This window comes from Chroicocephalus ridibundus, chromosome 1 (genome assembly GCF_963924245.1).
Source record: "Chroicocephalus ridibundus chromosome 1, bChrRid1.1, whole genome shotgun sequence".
In the NCBI taxonomy this organism is placed as follows: domain Eukaryota; kingdom Metazoa; phylum Chordata; class Aves; order Charadriiformes; family Laridae; genus Chroicocephalus; species Chroicocephalus ridibundus.
Window position 1 is genome coordinate 18,346,779 of NC_086284.1, and position 12,062 is coordinate 18,358,840.

Consider the following 12,062-nt stretch of genomic DNA (forward strand, 5'->3'; position numbering starts at 1 on the left):
AAGGAGTTCCTGTGATTGCTTCAAGTTTTCCAGGAGATCAAATGATTTTATTTTACATAACTACAATGTCAAAGGAACTGCCAATATCAAAAGAAGAAATGTGTGTGCAGTAGAAAGAGATTTTTCAATAGATGACCCACTTCTACAGAAACTTCTTTTAGAGATGTTCAGGATGGACAGACCTTTGAACACCCTAACAATAAATTTTAAAACCTCTTCATCAGACCAGTCTCCCCTCAATAACTTTGCTGAAGCCACATATTTATCAGATGAAGTTCCATAACAAAATTCCCTGCAGAATGCAGGAAGGGCAAAAAGAAGGACATATGAGATGAATCTTTCGAGTATTTGTGTGATAGGGATAAATAAGAGCTTCGAAAGCATTCAGTCAGAAGTGTAGTGAGATCAAGTGTAATCTAGGACCTGTGCATACGATGAAGAGAGGCCTTAAGTATAAACGTTAACAGAGAGCAGTAGGAAGGAGTCTCTGGGAAAGCCTCAGTATAATCATTAGTCAGACTTCGTTCCTTTTGTGCCTTTTACGATATTTTTCTTCATATTCTTTCTTCTTGCAAGACAGAAGAACTGTCACTGGAATGTTTATAGGCTATCATTAAAGACTACTGAAACTCAAATTCCTCTTTTACTAGCTAAAGCCAGCTTTTTCCAAAATATCTCTGTGTGGAGAGATTCTGAGTTTGAAAAGAAATGGTACAAAATATCAAATGTTAACACTGCACCTTAAAAGCAACAGACCTGAAAATCGTATGGAAGATTCAAAGGAAAGATCACAAGAAACTTGGCAGGAGAAAGGAGAGGAGTGTCACACTTTTCATAACAAAGAAAAGACCTTAAGATTCAACAAGAGTTTGAAGGAGAAAAAAAGGTTTTGCAGTTCCAAATGGAAAGTCTGAAAAAAAAAATTCATTTCACTGAGACCAGAATAGATATCATTGTCGTTAATTAATGCAGGACTTCATCGAAGAAAGAAAGAGAATGTTTAGTTCAGAGGCTGAAAGTACTTACTAATTAAAAGAAAGCACTTAAAACATGTTACATAAAAAGCATTGCATAGTTACTTATAGAAGCATATGAGATTCTTATTTAATTTTTCCAAACAATAGTTTCTCTAAGAAATCTTGAGTTATGTTAAATAAAATTTTATCTGGTATTATTTCACTATATTTTATTTGCCTCTGCAGACGCTGTGTAATCGGGCATTCCATTCTTTGAAAACTGTGCTCAGCTTTCCAAGCAGGAAGCCGTGCTTATTTCAGTGATTGTTCTTCTCTTCTTCTTGACATTCTAATGGTTGTGTACTTGGCCATTGCTATGATATTTCCATTAATCTAATGCCAGGCAACTGCAGTTTCATAAATGATGACATTCACAGGTATTTTTCTCTAGCGTTTCAAAGAACAAGAATCCAAAGCAGAGGAAGTTCACACCGAAGCGTGGTCCAGATCTTGCTTTTAAATCACGTTTCCTATTCTCACACAGAACGCTACAATAATTAGTTTCCTGTTATTTAAAAATTTGGTCACAGTAAAAAGGATCATCTTTTATTAAAGCACAGTGTAATCATTACTGACATTTCAAGTCTGTAATATATGTTTGAATATTTTATATTTCCACGGCAGATCAGTGGCTTACAACTGGAAGGTTGCAGTTTTGATGGAAATCGACTTTCAGAAAATCTGCATGATTCTCCCAGTGTGTCATCTGTTCTCCCTTGTTACATGGCCTGGATTCCACAGGTACTAAATTATTAAAATCCCTAAACTTTCAAGACCCATAATTTGCTTTTTTCTGTGTAGTGGCTTTTCAGTAGGATGTTGCTGACCTGTTTTCCCCCTCATTTCAAGATGAAAATCCCTGTCTTTAATAGGAAAAGCCGTTACTTCTTTTATATAAAACAAGAACATGTATAATTTTGTTAATACTTTTTAGGTTCTATTGTTTAGATTAAGACAAGGGCTTTATTTCAGCTATACCTTTTTTCCTTGTATTTTAAAAAACAACATATTTTAAAAAGTGTATTTAGTAACTGTATACATGAGTTTCGTAGTTCATTCCTAGCATATAGAATCATAGAATCATAGAATCATTTAGGTTGGAAAAGACCCTTGGGATCATCGAGTCCAACCATCAACTCCACTCTACAAAGTTCTTCCTTACACCATATCCCTTAACACCACATCTAAACGAGTCTTAAACACATCCAGGGATGGTGACTCCACCACCTCCCTGGGCAGCCTATTCCAGTGTCTGACCACTCTTTCTGTGAAGAATTTTTTCCTAATGTCCAGCCTAAACCTACCCTGTTTCAGCTTGAACCCATTCCCTCTTGTTCTGTCACTAATTACCTGTGAGAAGCGACCAGCACCAACCTCTCTCCAACTTCCTTTCAAGCAGTTGTAGAGAGTGATGAGGTCTCCCCTCAGCCTCCTCTTCCTCAAACTAAACAGTCCCAGCTCCTTCAATCGCTCCTCATAAGACTTATTCTCCAGGCCCTTCACCACCTCCGTTGCCCTCCTCTGCACTCGCCCCAGCACCTCGATATCTCTCTCATATTGAGGTGCCCGGAACTGGACACAATACTCAAGGTGTGGCCTCACCAGTGCTGAGTACAGGGGGACAGTCACCTCCCTCCTTCTGCTGGTCACACTATTGCTAATACAAGCCAGGATGCCATTGGCCCTCTTGGCCACCTGGGCACACTGCTGGCTCATGTTCAGCCGCTTGTCAATGAGAACCCCCAGGTCCTTTTCTGCCAAGCAGCTCTCCAGCCACGCTTCCCCAAGCCTGTAGCGATGCATGGGGCTGTTGTGGCCCAAGTGCAGGACCCGGCACTTGGCCTTGTTGAAGCTTATACCGTTAGCATTGGCCCATCGGTCCAATCTATCCAAGTCTCTCTGTAGAGCCTCCCTATCCTCATGTAGATCAACACTCCCGCTTAGCTTTGTGTCATCTGCAAACTTGCTGATGATACACTCTATGTCCTTATCAAGGTCATCAATAAAGATGTTAAACAGAAATGGTCCCAACACCGAGCCCTGAGGGACACCACTTGTGACCGGCCACCAGCTGGATTTAACTCCTTTGACCACCACTCTTTGGGACTGCCCATCCAGCCAGTGCTTGATCCAGCAGATCGTATGCTCATCCAGGCCATGAGCCGCCAGTTTTTCCATGAGAATTCTATGGGGGACAGTGTCAAATGCTTTTCAAAAGTCTAGGTAGGCAATGTCCACAGCCTTTCCCTCATCCAATAATCGGGTCATCTTGTCATAGAAGGAGATCAGGTTCGTCAGGCAGGACCTGCCTTTCCTAAACCCATGCTGACTAGGCCTGATCCCCTGCTTGTCCATTATATGAGTTGTAATGGCACTCAAGATGATCTGCTCCATGACCTTCCCTGCTACCGAGGTCAGACTGACAGGCCTATAGTTTCCCGGATCCTCCTTTCTGCCTTTTTTGTAGATGGGCGCTACATTTGCTACCCTCCAGTCCATTGGGACCTCCCCAGTTAGCCATGACTTCAGGTAGATCATGGAGACTGGCTTGGCGAGCACGTCTGCCAGCTCTTTCAGCACTCTTGGATGTAACCCATCCGGTCCCATAGACTTGTGTGCATCCAAGCAGCGTAGCAGGTCGTAGATCACTTCCTCTTTCATTGTGATGACCTCATTCAGCTTCCCCTCCCTGTCTCCTAGCTCACAAGGCTGGGTGCCCAGGGAACAGATAGTTCCACTGCTAAAGACTGAGGCAAAGTAGGCATTGAGCACCTCAGCCTTTTCCTCATCCTTTGTGACTATGTTTCCCTCTGCATCCAATAAGGGAGGGAGATTTTCCCTAATCCTCCTTTTGTTGTTAATGAATTTATAGAAACATTTTCTGTTATCCTTAACAGCTGTAGCTAGGTTGAGCTCTAGCTGCGCTTTGGCTCTCCTAATTTTCTCCCTGCTTAGCTTTGCTATACCCTTATAGTCTTCATGAGAGACCTGCCCCCTCTTCCAGAGGTCATAGACTCTCCTTTTGTTCTTGAGGTCCAGCCAAAGGTCCCTATTTATCCAGGCCGGTCTCATTCCCCACCTACTTGTTTTTCGGCACACAGCCTCCTCCTGTGCCTTTAAGACTTCTCTCTTGAAGTATGTCCAGCCTTCCTGGGCTCCTATATCCTTCAGGGCAGCCTCCCAAGGGACTTTGTCCAGCAGTCTTCTGAACAGGTCAAAATTTGCCCTCCAGAAGTCTAAGGTGGCAGTTTTACTAACCCCTCTCCTTGTTTCCCCAAGAATCAGAAATTTGATCATCTCATGATCACTGTGCCCTAGATGGCCACTAACCTTTACTTCCCCCACAAGTTCTTCCATGTTCACAAGAAGCAGGTCCAGGAGGGCACCTTCCCTCATCGGCTCACTTACCAGCTGTGTGAGGAAGTTATCCTCCACAGATTGCAGTAACCTCCTGGCTTGTTCCCTCTCTGCTGTGTTGTATTCCCAGCAGATATCCGGGAGGTTAAAGTCCCCCACAAAAACAACGGCAAGTGATCGCGAGATTTCCCCCAGCTGCTTATAGAAAGCTTCAACCGCCTCACTGCTTTGGTTGGGAGGTCTGTAGCAGACTCCCACAGCGATATCAGCTTTATTGGCCCTTAACCTAATCCAAACACTCTCCACCCCATCATCACTATGCTTGATTTCCGAGCTCTCATAGCATTCTCTAACACACAGGGCCACTCCACCGCCTCTCCTTTCCTGTCTGTCCCTCCTGAAGAGCTTGTAGCCATCAATTGTGGCACTCCAGACGTGTGAGGCATCCCACCACGTTTCTGTGATAGCCACTATGTCGTAGTTTTCCCAGTGCATCATGGCTTCAAGCTCCCCTGTTTGTTGCGCATACTGCGTGCATTGGTATAGATGCACTTCCGATGAGCTAATGACCCCAGCACCTTTTTGTGAGTGTGGGCCCCATTTCCCACCAGACCCCTCCCAGGTGCTACCATGATTTCTAAGCATCTGTCCCTTCTTTCAAATGAAATGTCAGAGTGAGAGTCATTGCTAGCCCACCATCCTTCAAGCCCTGGCATGCCTCCCTTGGGTTTATTCCTGACAGGCACAGTTATCTCCCCTTCCCCCCTCATATCTAGTTTAAAGCCCTGTCAATGAGCCCTGCCAACTCCTGCCCCAAAATTCTTTTCCCCTTCTGGGACAGGTGCGTCCCATCTGCCACCAGCAGGTCAGATGACTCATATAGCAGCCTGTGATCAAAAAACCCGAAGCCCTGCCGATAACACCAAGTCCCGGAGCCACGAGTTGACCTGTTGCCTCTTCCTGTTAATTTCCTCATTCGTGATTGCCACTGAAGGGATAGAGGAGAATACAACTTGTGTTCCTGATCCCTTAAGCCGTCGCCCCAAGGCTCTAAAATCTCTTTTAATCGATTTTGGGCTCCTCCTACCCACTTCATCACTACCCACCTGAAATACTAAGAGGGGGTAGTAGTCAGAGGAGTTTACTAGGGCTGGAAGTTTGTCCAACACATCCCTGGCCCGTGCCCCAGGGAGGCAGCACACTTCCCTGTGAAGTGGGTCTGGACGGCATATTGGCCCCTCCGCCCCCCTCATATCTTCTCTTCGGGTTTTAAACATTAAATTAAAATGTAACAGCAATAAAAAGATAAAGAACATGATGTAGTCTGTAAGGAAAGAAAGCCTTTCCCCTACTTACACTAATTTAAAAAAATGACAATGCTTGCAGAAATAAGATGAAAGTGAAGTAATCCAAACAGTAAAAATTGTTACTGCTTTTGCTCTCCAATTATAATAGCAATCTCTGATAAATAAAGAAAAAAGTTACATAGAACTTATGCAAGGATGTGTAAGAATTAGAAATTCATATACTTCCTGTCTTATAACTAAAAGTATTGTAGAATTCATGACATCTAAATTTAGCTGTCTAAAAGTTGATGGCCTGGTATGACTTAGCTCCTTCCTTGGTCTCAGTAAAAGACAGGCATCTCAGGAAGTCCATCCCATCATAAGGTAACTGGGATAAATCTCTGTCCACTTCTTTGTCAAAATAAATCAATTAGCAGTATATAAAAAATGGAATATAATGTCACCTTTTATTCTGTGCTGTAGACATTAACTCATCAAGCAAATGAATTTATTAACTAGAGAACTCTGCAGAGTTCTCTCTTGAGAAGGCTAGGTTTGGTTAGAACAATATTAAAGAAAAAAGTACACTGGACCCAAGTAGTTGAAATTTCAGTTAGAATTGAGTTTATAATTATCATAAAAAATGGCAATGATGAAATTTGTGGTATATGGCAATAGATGTTGTGCGAGAAGCTCCATTGCTAACACACTACTGCATCCCAACTGTTTGGGTTTTTTTCCTCATTGTTATTTCCAGAACTGGAAGTATAGCATTTTATTATAGTACAGCATTAGAAGTATAATGGTCAAGATTTAGACTTTGAACGCACAAGTAAATGCTAGCCACCAACTGCCCTACTGCTCCTAGCTTTGAAGGCAAAGAAAAGAATGAAAATTAAAAAACAAACAAACAAAAAAAAAACAGACAACAAAACACTACAAAACCTATTACAAAGTTGACCAGGGAAAGATTTTTTCAGTTCTTTACTGATTTACTAGGTTTGTTTTGTTCAGAAAAATAAACAGGTTTGTAATGTACTTGAATACTTGAAATGCACTTGAAAGGTGCATGGGATGAATCCAGAATTGCCAGACATCCTAATATATAGACTCAGTGGTGGTAATATACATGGGTTTACATGGTAACACCAAATCTTTATCTTATGCACACTCTCTTTGTTCTGAAAAACAATCATCTTGTGTTAGAGAGAAAACAGTTTTTTAAGTGCTTTTCTGAATAACAGTCTAGTTTCTTTAAGCTTCAGAGTAAGATCCAGAAGTTCTATGTGACATCAGCAGAGAGCTTTATCTATGAAACAGAGAAGTGAGGTAGTTCAATAATCAGTGAATTAAACTTCTTCCAATGTACTTCATAATTGAAATGGATAGCAACTGAAGCCTTTGTGTTGGAAAAAAATATAATTATTTTAAAGCACAGGCCAAAACTTAACTGCCTGGATTTTAAATATGAAGTATCTCTAAGGAGAACATTTCAGAATTGCTCTGCCCTTAAGTTTTGCTATGGGCTTCACTGTAAAAATTGACCACAATCAAACACTGTGCTCAGAAACCAAGGCAGAATTGGGACATTATGCACTTCTCCTTATCTCATTACCCTCTTCTTAGGAGAAGAGAGCATGAAGTAGAACATATTATCTTAGGATTCTTAGGTTTTGAATTTGTTTTCTTTCGCCCATAAATATCTTTTATGAAATCTAGCGAGCAAAAATCTGTTTATTTATAATGCAGTGCTTTGAGGTCATTTTCATCCAAAATAAAATAAAGTGAATGCTCTGGGGGAAAAAAAAAAAGTAGCCTACGGGATTTCTCTCAGAGAACGCCCTCAAAATGCTGCAATGCTCAAAATGGAGTATTTTGAGCTACTAACATGATGCTTATTCTCATTAAACTGTGAAGGTTCTTTCCAGTTTTAATTCATTGTTAGATCCCAAGCTGTGAAGGGTGTCGCTAGGGGGAATGGAACCGTGTGCGAGGCAGTCTAGACAAAGAGAATTTTTGGACTGTGTAAGACAAGGACATGAGGATCTGTGGTTCAAAAAGACTTCCACAGAATGGTTTTAACCCTCAAATAATGCGATTCCTTAAAGCATCAGTGGGGTTGAGAAAGGTGCAAAAATGGCTATTTTGACCCAAAAAGTGTAAAAAGTGGTCCTTGAAGGCAAACTTGCCAACTTTTAGCCTCCCAGCTCTGGCAAAACTTAAATTCTCTGATTAACATTTTACTCTCAGGCTGGCCAGCATTTTGTCTTTCTCAGTAGTGTTAACCAAGGGATAAATGCTGTAAGAATAACCCTTCTGAGAATAGATGAGTTCTTTTGACAAGCTTCTGATTATTAAGTTACGCTATGCAACTCTTACGGTGCACAGACCTTCTGTAAGGATTTAAACACTGATGTTCAAAAGACACGAGGAGTTGATTTTCAAAAGGAGCAACAAAATTCTTCAGAGATGGCTTACACTTGACATGCAAGGCAAAGTGCTTGAAACAGTTATTGTTTCCATGTTTCCTTTTTCCTGTTTTTAGTTATTATCTAATATTGGAATTTCACTAACTCGTATTTGATGTGATTTGCATTAAAAAGACCCTCATTTCTGTTTCAAATTCCTTTCTGACAAGTGTGCTGTTTTGTTAGTTGATTCTTGAAAATCTTGTGACCTTTTCCTGTTGACAGGAAGGGAAATTCTGAGTGTGAGGGAAAAAATGCTTAATACATATCAATTGAATCAAACTGAATTATTTACACTAAATAAATACATCGTAGTTTGAAACCCAAATTACATGCTGGAGGAGGTCTAGACTGAGTCTTTGAGCTGAGTTCTAATAGTCATGCACAGGGACAATCACAGAATCATCGAATAGTTTGGGTTGGAAGGGACCTTTAAAGGTCATCTAGTCCAACCCCCCTGCAGGGAGCAGGGACATCTTCAACTAGATCAGGTTGCTTAGAGTCCATCCAACCTGACCTTGGATGTTTCCAGGGATGGGGCATCAACACCTCTCTGGGCAACCTGTGACAGTGTCTCACCATCCTCACAGTAAACAATTTCTTCCTTCAATCTAGTCTAAATCTCCCCTCTTTTAGTTTAAAGCCATTACCCCTTGTTCTATCTCAGCAGGCCCTGCTAAAATGTTTGTTCCCATCTTTCTTAGAAGCCCCCTTTAAGTACTGGAAGGCTGCTATAAGGGCTCCCTGGAGCCTTCTCTTCTCCAGGCTGAAAAACCCCAACTCTCTCAACCTGTCCTCATAGCAGAGGTGCTCCAGCCCTCTGATCATCTTCACGGCCCTCGTCTGGACCTGCTCCAACAGGTCCATGTCTTTCTTGTGCTGTGGACTCCAAAGCTGGACGCAGTACTCCAGGTGGGGTCTCACCAGAGCAGAGCAGAGCAGAGGGGCAGAATCACCTCCCTTAACCTGCTGGCCACACTTCTTTTGATGCAGCCCAGGATGTGGTTGGCTTTCTGGGCTACTGGACTACTGTCAGCTCATGTGCAAATGCCCTGTGTAAAGCCCCAGGAGGAAACTGCGTCCAAGGTGCACAGGCTTCGTAGTACAGAAAGCTGAGAGGAGCTGCTACAGTTCTCAGAGTAGAGCATTGCTTGCTCATCAGGATACAGGCTGAGAGGTAAAGCCATGGCTCCAGCCAAGGTCCTTCCCTAAGTAGTGGTCACAACATAAATGTAGGCTTTGTAATAGTAGTACTGCTAATGCTGTGCAGTAGGAAAGTACATGTATAGGAGAATAAAAATTATAAATTAATTCAGCCAGAAGTTCAAAGCACTCAGTTCAAATCTGAATGCTTAAAATTAACTTGATAATTTCCTATTTAGGCACTTAATGGAAATGGCCTGTTTTCCAGAAGTGCTGAAGAACCCCCAACTGTGGCTGTGATCAGTATTAGTATGAAAGTCATTAAAAAAAAAATAAATCAAAAATCATAGAATAGAATCATAGAATCGTCTATGTTGGAAGGGACCTTTCAAATCATCTAGTCCAACCATCAACCTAACTAAGTCATCAAACCTGCTTTTTTTTTTTTACTAGTAATATAACTTTTTACATATGCTTGCATATCTTGAAGTGCTAGAAGTAAATGGAAAGGACTAGGAAATTTAGGCTGGTTTAAGTCCTGGTCTGACTAAATTCTCTGTACCAGAGAACAATTTTTATATTTGGATTCAGTGATGTTAGAACGATTTTGACATGTAGTTTATAGGATCACCCCTAGCACGTACTTCCTTGTGTTTTCAGTTTAACAAACTGGAGAGAAAAAGTAGAGGCTTAGTTATGGAGTAGTCTAACGAATTTTCTGAAGTCTCTGTAGCCTGGACCACAAGTTGCCCATCCAAGGCTGCAATGTCTAAACTGTGTCTTAGGATCCAGCTTTTAGGACCTTTCAGATCATCGAGTCCAACCATCAACCTCACACTGACAGAAATCACACCGTACCATTGGAGATTCTTCCTTTCTCATGTTTTGTTGTCCAAGTGGTAACTAAGTGCTCGTTTGTTGACAGGATGCATATGGTCCGTATTCTCCAGAGGAATGCATATCTTTACCAGTCTACACGAGCGTGGAGAGAGACCGTGTGGTGACAAATATTGATGTACCTTGTGGAGGAAACCAAGACCAGTGGATTCAATGTGGCGCTGCTTTATTTTTGAAAAATCAGTAATATGAAACTGCATTAAATTTGCTCTAGAAGTTAAGAATCATTTAAACATGTCAGTTTTTTCTTATTAAAAGAAAGCTTCAGATTCATTGCTTATACATTTTGAAAGCAATGGTTTATAAATTCCCCTGTTTATTTTTTTAAGATATATAAAATTATTTCCACTTGTATAGAACTTCATTGTGTCTTTGTGGAATATTTTAAAAGTCAACATGGCGCTATTCAGCAAACTGTTAATTTGGGCCGTTTCTCTAGCTTGTAATATGCTGTATTTCCTTCTCGGACTTGCTGATATTTCTTATGTTTTGCCCATAAATATTGAATATAAATTCAAAGTCAGTGTTTTTTCTTTGGTCAGTTTTTTCATTATCCTTTTTGAACTCTTATTCTTATGCCTCCATTATTTAATAAAATAAAATGATAAAACTTACCTGTTGTAATTGAAATTGAATATTTTACTTGAATATAAAAAACGGGATGAATGTTTCACTGCTTTAATGATGTTTTACTTGTAATCATATTTCTTTGTATTGGCAGTAAATAATAGGAGCTTTATAAACTTCATGTGGAGTTACAAATTCAGTTAGACTACCATCATGGTTGTCGTCTAGAAGTTACTGGGAAAAAAAATGAATTATAAACCTATACTAGTTTCCAGTAAGAATATGCACATAAATGCCCAAGACACACAAGCACTTCCTTAGAGAACCAAAAGAGGTTTTTCACCCGGTTGTTAAGTGATTAACAGAGGAATATAATAATGCTTTTGGTCTGTGACGTGAGAGACCCCCGGAGTCTTGTTCTCAGTGCAGGATACTGGTTTGATTTCACTGATTCATGATGTATTGTGTATGCTGCCAGAGCTTTGGTGTGCCATTAGACAAAATCCCAAAAATAACAGGAAACCCAAAATCCAGCAGGAACCAGCATTGCTGAAGAACGATGAAGTCTCACCATAAGAATTGAAGTGTCTAATTTTTAACTGCAGTTAGAGAGTCACCTCATGAAGATATTTTTAAAAGCCAAAGGCGTAAAAACACGTTCTTGCTTTGCTTGGAAAACAAAATAGATGTCTTGGCTCTGATATCTCTGACAGATTTTATATTTATTTTAAAGTAGTGTTTAAATTAAGACTCTATTTCACTTGCTTAATGTTTTTCATTGGTGCTTTGAGGGAGGGAGAAGGAAAGCAGGAAAAAAATCGGCCACATCTCCAGGTTAGCTTCCTAAAGAAAGTCTTTTTCTCTGTTCTACTCCATTTTTCATCCCTTAAACTTAGCCTTTTGTCTTCCATTTGGAAAGTTTCCCATTTTAGTTCTTCTTCTAATAAAAAGATGTCCTAAAATAATTTGATACAAGTTCACATACATTTTTAAAATTGAGTCCTATTTAGCATAATAGATTTACTTGATACTTTTCAGATACTTGTCTCCTCTTCCTTTATACATTTGGCTCTGATTCACTGAAGAAACAAAATGGAACAAGTTTTGAAAATAGTTGTCTGTGAAGAAAATTTTATAAGAAAATGACAAAGTTGCCAGCAGAACAGAAAGCACTTGTATAAATGCGTGTACAACCTCTGTGAGGATTTAGGGCATGAATTGTCCAGAGAAAGTGTTGCGTTATACCAGGCTTTCTTGGTAAAAAGTCAGTGCGAGAGGAAACAAGTTTTACTGAGGGCAACTGTGCTTTCAGTTCCCTTAGGCACATG

At 40.5% G+C, this 12,062-nt stretch overlaps 1 protein-coding gene across 3 annotated transcripts in view; it reads left to right on the forward strand.

The window, feature by feature from the left end:
* Positions 1 to 10,781, forward strand: part of DYNC2H1 (dynein cytoplasmic 2 heavy chain 1) — a 178,041-nt gene extending 167,260 nt beyond the window's left edge. For all 3 annotated transcript variants that reach the window (XM_063330001.1, XM_063330007.1, XM_063330017.1), the window contains exons 88-89: positions 1,641 to 1,757; positions 10,196 to 10,781. In XM_063330001.1, coding sequence (XP_063186071.1) covers positions 1,641 to 1,757; positions 10,196 to 10,354 — 276 coding nt within the window. In that variant the 3' untranslated portion in view covers positions 10,355 to 10,781. The remainder of the gene's footprint in view (positions 1 to 1,640; positions 1,758 to 10,195) is intronic.
* Positions 10,782 to 12,062: the final 1,281 nt, after the last annotated feature.